Source organism: Myotis yumanensis, unplaced genomic scaffold, assembly GCF_028538775.1.
Source record: "Myotis yumanensis isolate MYYU_CA2020_CCGP unplaced genomic scaffold, mMyoYum1.0.hap1 SCAF_3, whole genome shotgun sequence".
In the NCBI taxonomy this organism is placed as follows: Eukaryota; Metazoa; Chordata; class Mammalia; order Chiroptera; family Vespertilionidae; genus Myotis; species Myotis yumanensis.
Window position 1 is genome coordinate 76592493 of NW_027223754.1, and position 7185 is coordinate 76599677.

At 42.1% G+C, this 7185-nt stretch overlaps 1 protein-coding gene across 1 annotated transcript; it reads right to left on the minus strand.

The window, feature by feature from the left end:
- Positions 1 to 4271: 4271 nt before the first annotated feature.
- LOC139005037 (large ribosomal subunit protein mL39-like) lies at positions 4272 to 5065 on the minus strand. Its single transcript, XM_070407450.1, has one exon. It carries the CDS (start codon positions 5061 to 5063, stop codon positions 4455 to 4457), a length of 609 nt encoding a protein of 202 aa, XP_070263551.1. The 5' UTR covers positions 5064 to 5065; the 3' UTR covers positions 4272 to 4454.
- Positions 5066 to 7185: the final 2120 nt, after the last annotated feature.

A 7185-nucleotide genomic window follows, 5' to 3' on the forward strand; every position in this document is an offset into this window, starting at 1 on the left:
CTCCACCCTGATCCAGGACACCCTTCAGGGCAAACCAGTCAGCCCCTACCCATGCACCAGGCCTCTATCCTATATAGTAAAAGGGTAATATGCCTCCCGGCACCGGGATCAGCGGAGCCTCGAGGCCTCCTGGCACCGGATCAGCGTGACAGGGGGCAGCGCCCAAACCCCCTGATCAGCCCTGCTCTGTGCCTGATAGGGGGGGAGCTCCCCAATCCCCCGATTGCCCTGCGGCTCTGTGTGTGACAGTGGCGGTGCCCCAACCCCCTGATCGGCCCTGCTCTGTGGGTGATAGAGGGTGGCGCCCCAACCCCCCCCCACGGGCCTTGCTCTGTGTGTGACAGGGTAGAGCCATAACCTCCCCATTGGCCCTGCACTGAGTGTGACAGGGTGCAGCGCCCCAACCCCTTGATCCGCCCTGCTCTGTGTGTGACAGGGGGTGGTGCCCCAGCTCCCCTATCGGCCCTACTCTGTGAGTGACAGCGGGAGCTCCTCAACCCCCGATGGGCCCTGCTCTGTGAGTGACAGGGGGCAGCGCCCCAACCCCCTGATGGACCCTGCTCTGTGAGTGACATGGGGCAGCGCCCCAACCCCCTGATCAGCCCTGCTCTGTGCGTGACACGGGATGGCGCCGCAACCTCCCCATTGACCCTGCCTTGAGTGTAACAGGGGGCGGTGCCCCAACCCCCCAATCAGCCTACCCTGAGCGTGACTGAGGGTGGCATTGCAACCTCCCGATCCGCCCTGCTCTGTGCATGACTGGGCGGCGCCCCAACTCCCCAATCGGCCCTGTTCTGAGCCTGACCAGGGGCTGCACTTAGGGATTGGGCCTGCCCTCTGCCACCTGGGAGCAGGCCTAAGCCAGCAGGTCGTTATCTCCCGAGGGGTCCCAGACTGTGAGAGGGCACAGGCTGGGCTGGGGGACCACCCCCCCAAGTGCACAAATTTTTGTGCACCGGGCCTCTAGTAAAGAATAAAAGGCATTTAACTGAGCAAAAAGCAGCGGCCTAGGAGGCACACATCAGGTAGCAACCTAAACTGTGTTCATTTGAAACAAAGGAGAGGCCATCTTTAGCAGTGCAGGTGTCACCAGCTAAGGGGTTCTCGTTCCCCCTCCTCCAAGATAAAAATCAGAGGATGAAGCAAAACAAATTCAAAAGAAGAAGTTTACTGAAAACAAGAAGAGGTTTACTGCATATCTTTCTTATTATATAGTGGTGCTGCTTTGAAAACAAAGTGCAAGGGGAAAAAAAGTGATGGAGAAATAAAGATGTCAGATGAAAAGACAAACAAACAAACAAAAAAGTAGAGGGAAAGGGGAGGGAAGGAGCTTGATGAACCAAAAGATCACATACTAAGAGAGCATGACTGCTGCTGGCGTCTGGCTCAGGTAGACACAGAGTAGATTTCTTTGCTTCCCAGGCTCCCACTGTGAGCTAGCATTGGCCCACCTGCAGAGTAAAGCTTTTTGCTTTCTAGAAGCTCTTTGCTTCCCAGGTTCTTGCCATTAGCTGGTGCCTGAAGAGAAACTTTAAACTTATCTAGGAATGGCTTAAACAATATAATTGAAGACAATTTCCATCTGTCTAACAGAGGTTCAGCCTGTCTCAAAACTTCTGGCTAGGCTCTAGCCAGTTTGGCCCAGGGGATAGAGTGTCGGCCTGCGGACTGAAGGGTCCCAGGTTCGATTTCAGTCAAGGGCACATCCTCAGTAAGGGGCCTGCAGGAGGCAGCGATCAATGATTCTCCCTCATCATTGATGTTTCTATCAGTTTCTCTCTCTCTCCCCCTTCGTCTCTGAAATAAATAAAAACATATTAAATAAACAGACAAACAAACATGCTAAATAGAAATGGTCTACATACCCATTTGTAAAATGGAGATTGTCAGATTGGATTAAAAAAGAAAGCATCATTCAACTATATGTTGCCTATGAAGAAATTGGCATTAAGTATAAATATACACTAATTAAAAGTAATATAATGAAAAAGGGTATATCATGCCAATATTAATTTTAAGGAAAAGGTGGGACAAAAGGTGAAGAAATTAAATACAAATTGATAGGCAATGGGTTCCTGTGGCGGGAGAGCACATCCCTGCACCACGTGGCTTATGGCCATGTGGGCCTCCACTCATTGACTATTAGACTTTAATTAGCTTGGATGCTAAACTACTCCCGACTGTAATATAAAAAGGAAGCTCTGGACACTGACCTGCTCCTGGAACCCCAGCTACACCTTTTCCAGGACTGGCTTATCCCAATAAACTTTGCTCCTGTTCATTGTTTTTGTCTGCAACTTCATGCTTCGATTTTCGTGAGACAAGAACTTGGATTCAAACAACAGCCACATTTTTTGGTATCAATTTCATATAACACTGCTTTAGTGGTGTTGAAAGCCTCTAGCTTTTTCTTGTCTATGAAGCTCTTTATCTGACCTTCAATTCTAAATGATAACTTTTCTGGGTAGGAGTAATCTTGGTTGAGATGCTTGTTATTCATCACTTTTGAATGTTTCTTGCCACTCTCTCTGGCCTGCAAAGTTCCTGCTGAGAAACCAGCTGATAGTTGTATGAGCGGTCCCTTATAGGTAACTAACTGGTTTCCTCTTGCTGCTTTTAAGGTTCTCTCTTTGTCTTTAACTCTTGGCATTTTAATTATGATGTGTCTTGGTTTGGGCCTCTTTGGGTTTTTCTTGTTTGGGACTCTGTACTTCCTGGACTTGTCAGTATATTTCTTTCATCAGGTAGGGGAAGTTTTCTGTTATTATTTCTTCAAATAGGTTTTCAATATCTTGCTCTCTCACGTCTTCTTGCACAATCTTATAACCATTGTTTTGAACTCTGTGTATAGTAGTTTGCTTGCTTCTACTTCATTAGGATCTCTTCCTGGAGATTTCTTCTATTCTTTTTTTGTGACGTGTTTCTTTTTCTCTGCATTTTGATTGCTTCCCTGTATTTGTTTCTATGTATAGGTAGAGCTGCTATGTCTCCTGAAATTGGTAGAATGGCTTTGTGTAATAGGTGTCCTGTAGGGCCCAGTGGCTCAGCCTCCCCAGTCTCCTCTGCTGGGCACTCTAGGTGCAGCCTGTGTAGGCTGTGTGTACAGTCTTATAGTTGAGCCTTGATTGCTTTTGGCATCACTGAGAGGAATTGATCTCCAGGCTAATTGGCTGTGAGGACCAGCTGCAACTATAGCAGAAGAGCTGCTGTTCAGGAGATAACCCTATGGAGCAGTACTTACTTTAGTGGGGCTTTGCTACTTACTAGTCTGCCCCTTGAGTGTGTACCTTGTGGATACATAAAATTGTAATCTGGTTTGGTTTGAAGTTGTCCATTGGGTGCACTGGCTCTGGGGCCTCCCAGGAGTTGCAAAGTCAACCACTGCCGGGGGGCCACCCAGGAGGTGTTACAGAGCAATCTGCAGATGGCTTCTACTTGTATGGGGCTTAGAAGTGCCCATGGGAAGCCCAGGTGTGAAGCAAGGCAGGCTGGTGCTAGTGCCATGTCTTAGGCCTCTTATTGATAGTTATGTGGCATGCTAACAACAGCTGATGCTTGTTTGAGAGATTTTGGAAAGTCTGAAACCTGAGCTAGGAAGGCCATTCATATGGAAAACCCACTACAAACAGCTTGGGTGGGGCTGCAAATTGGATAGGGTGGAATCTCAGGGAATCACCAGGGTGGAGAAAACAGTATGAGTCGTGGTGATGGAACTCAGATATAGCTACCAGTCAGCTCTGTGATGAGGGGAGGTCTCAGCATAGGAAATATGACCCCTGTAAGTACCCCTGTCTAGGAGAAAGCCATCCCCTGAGCTCTTGCTATGATGCCAGATAATCCAGTTCCTCCCAGTATGTCCCTGGATTCCCCAAAGCTGCCACCTAGCACTGGATATCAGAGGAATGGAGTTCGAGTAAGTCCAAGAGAACACCGGGTCTTCAGCAGCCTCCTTGTCACACAGCCACAATCCCCACTGGTTTTTACAGCCCAGAGTTATGGGGGATTCTCTTCCCAGAGCTGGAACCCTGGGGTGGGGGTCTGAGACCCTTGCTTCTCACAGGAGGCCTCCACAGCCTAGATATCCCACCTGATTAAAATCACACCACACTTGGGTGTTGGACCACCCTGTTCCATGCCTCTGCAACCTCCTACCAGCCTCAATGAACTTTCTTCTTTAATTCTCTAGTTGTAGGACTTCCATTCAGCCAGATTTCAGGGGGTTTTCAATTATGGTTGTTCTGCATTTTAGTTGTATTTTCTTTTTATTACATAAAAAAACTTTTGTTTTAATTTACTATACATGTTTAAATTTTAGGAAGCTACTAGGTACATGCACTTTCATCTGCAGGTTTAGTTTGATCTTCAGTTACCAATTTCCGAGACCTTTCCAATAGCTTAGTCCATATCGTAAAATGTGCTCTTAAGTGAACAGGTAAAGAGAGACCCTGGAATCTTCATATAAGACTTGACCCGGTGGCCTGCAGATTGTGAACCGCTGACACTTCAAACTGGGAACAATTACTTGTTCTTGGAATAAGAGGGCCTTCAGTCACATCAATGAAGTCACCAAATCTGTGCAGCTTAACTATTCTCTCAGGATTCTGAGATGCTTTCTCTTCTATGAGATCTACTTTATACCTGTTATATTGAAATATTTCTAATGCCACTTTTGCATCAAATTCCAGAGTTTCAAATGGGAGGTCTTTATAAATTAAAGTGTTAGCATCTTTTGTGAAAGAACGTAGGTTCTCTTTTGTTGGCATCCACTCATCAAGCCTCTTATCCAACACTACATCAGAGCAGAAGGCTCCAGCAATCACAGGCACTTCTGGAGCTCTGACCAAACTGACCAAGTATTCGTCTTTGAATGCCCTCTCTATCACACAGCCCATCATCATGGCACAGGACAGCCAATAAGCCTTATTAACTTCTCCTGGATCACGATCTTTGAAAGTAAGAAACTGAATTTCACAAGATTTGGTCAAAGGCTTATACATGTCCCACGGCTGTCCATCCACAAGAGCCAGAATGGACTTCTTGCAGTACCACTCACTTAAATGCATCGCACAACTGTAGTTGTAATTTTTCTATGGTTGTGGGAGGTGGCGAGTACCAGCATTTACCTGTGCTGCCATCTTAGTTCTCTCCAAAAGTAGCAAATCTGCTTATGATATTTATATCTTTTTTATATATTTGACATTTTATTAAAAAATGGTGCTGATCATCTCTAGGAACATTTTTTGTTTTACAGTCTCTTTTGTCTGAAATTAGTACAAACACTTCAGCTTTCTTATAATTGCTCTTTGCATGATCTTTTTTCTTTGACTTTTTAAAAAAATATATTTTATTGATTTTTTACAGAGAGGAAGAGAGAGGGATAGAGAGTTAGAAACATTGATCAACTGCCTCCTGCACACCCCCTACTGGGGATGTGCCTGCAACCAAGGTACATGCTCTTGACTGGAATCGAACCTGGGACCCTTCAATCTGTAGGCCGATGCTTCACCCACCGAGCCAAACCGGTTAGGGCTTTTCTTTGACTTTTTATCTATTTGTATCTTTTATCTAATGTTTGTCTCCTGTAGAATGTATATTGTTCAGTCTTTTTTGTAAAATTTAGTTTGACAATCTGGTTTTTGGTCAGATGGCTTAAAATTTTTACATTCAATTTATTATGGCTACAGTTGGATTTATATTTGTCCTTTTAAAATTTGTTTTGTATTTTATTTGTTTCTCTAGTCTTTTAATTCTTTCTTTTGTATTAAGTGAATGTTTTCTAATGTAACATTTTAATTATTTGGATTTTTTTAACGAGTTTTTTTCAGTTATATATTTAATGGTTACTCTAAGGTTTACCACGTATATCATAATTTATCGGAATATATTTCAGATTTATATTAACTTTATTCTAATGAGATAAAGAAATGCTACTCCTACATAGCTCTATTTTTCTCTTTTGGTGCTATTATGTGATACATAATATATCTGTATATTATATAGCCCATGAATACATTGTTTTAAGTCTTAGTTTTTATAATTTTATGTCTTTTAAATAAGCTCATCGAAGGAAGGACAGCAAGTATACACTTATAGTGTTTGTTATATTAAACTTATTATTTTTCATTTCTCTATCTCTTCACTTCTTTCTGAAGATTTAGTTAACATATGGTGTCATTTCCTTACTCCAAAATAGCTTTACTTTTACCCATCTTCTTGTTAGTGCTAAATATATTACATTTCTATATGTTAGTTACAACACAATTCTATATACATATAGTTTTATAAAATTCCCTTTTAAATAAGTTAAGAAAAAAAGAGGCAAAGTAAAATATTTTTATAATTTGTATTGTATTCTATAATTACATAAACACCTTTACTGGTGGTCTTTGTTTTTTTTTACGTTGATTGGAATTTCTATCTGGGTTTACATACTTTCTGCCTAAAACGCTTCCTTTAGTATTTTTGGAAGGTGAGTCAGCTAGCAATGAATTATCTCAAGTTTTGTTTTGAAAATGTCTTTATTTCACCTTAATTTTAAAACATACTTTTCCTGGATAAAGCATTCATGCTTGACAGCTTTATTTCTTTATTTAATTTTGGAGGGGGCATTGGCTCTTTTGCCCATTGCCTTCTGAACTGTATTGTTCCTGAAGAGTGGTAAGCTATTAATCTTATTGGAAGGGTGTCCATTGTAAGTAATAAGTTGTTTTATCTTGCTGCTTTTAATATTTTCTTTGTTTTTACTTATCATTTTTTAAAGGTGTGTCTGGTTATGCATCTCTATGTATCTCTTACTTGGAGTTCATTGAATCTATGAGATGTGCAATTTAATCTTTTCCATTAAATTTAGAAAGAATTCAGCTGTCATTTCTCACATATTGTTGCTGCTCTTTTTCCCTCTCCTCTCCTTCCAGCATTCCTGCTGCAAGTATGTTGATGTGCTAGCGATTTTCCACATTTCTCTGAAGCAGGGTTCATTTTTTAAATTCCCTTTTCTCTTTGTTCTTCAGTGTGTAATATTTATCAATCTATCTTCAAGTTCACAAATTCTTTTTTTCTCTCAGTCATGCCTTTAGTGGTACATCTCTAGTGAAATTTTCATTTGCTTTTGTGCTTTTCAACTCCAGAATTTCCATTTTGTTCTTTTTAAAAATTTCAATATCTTTATTGCTATTTTATATTTGA

What these genes read in the sequence shown, in the direction of transcription:
- LOC139005037 (XM_070407450.1), bottom strand. Translation starts at nt 5,063, where the DNA reads ATGCATTTAAGTGAGTGGTACTGCAAGAAGTCCATTCTGGCTCTTGTG.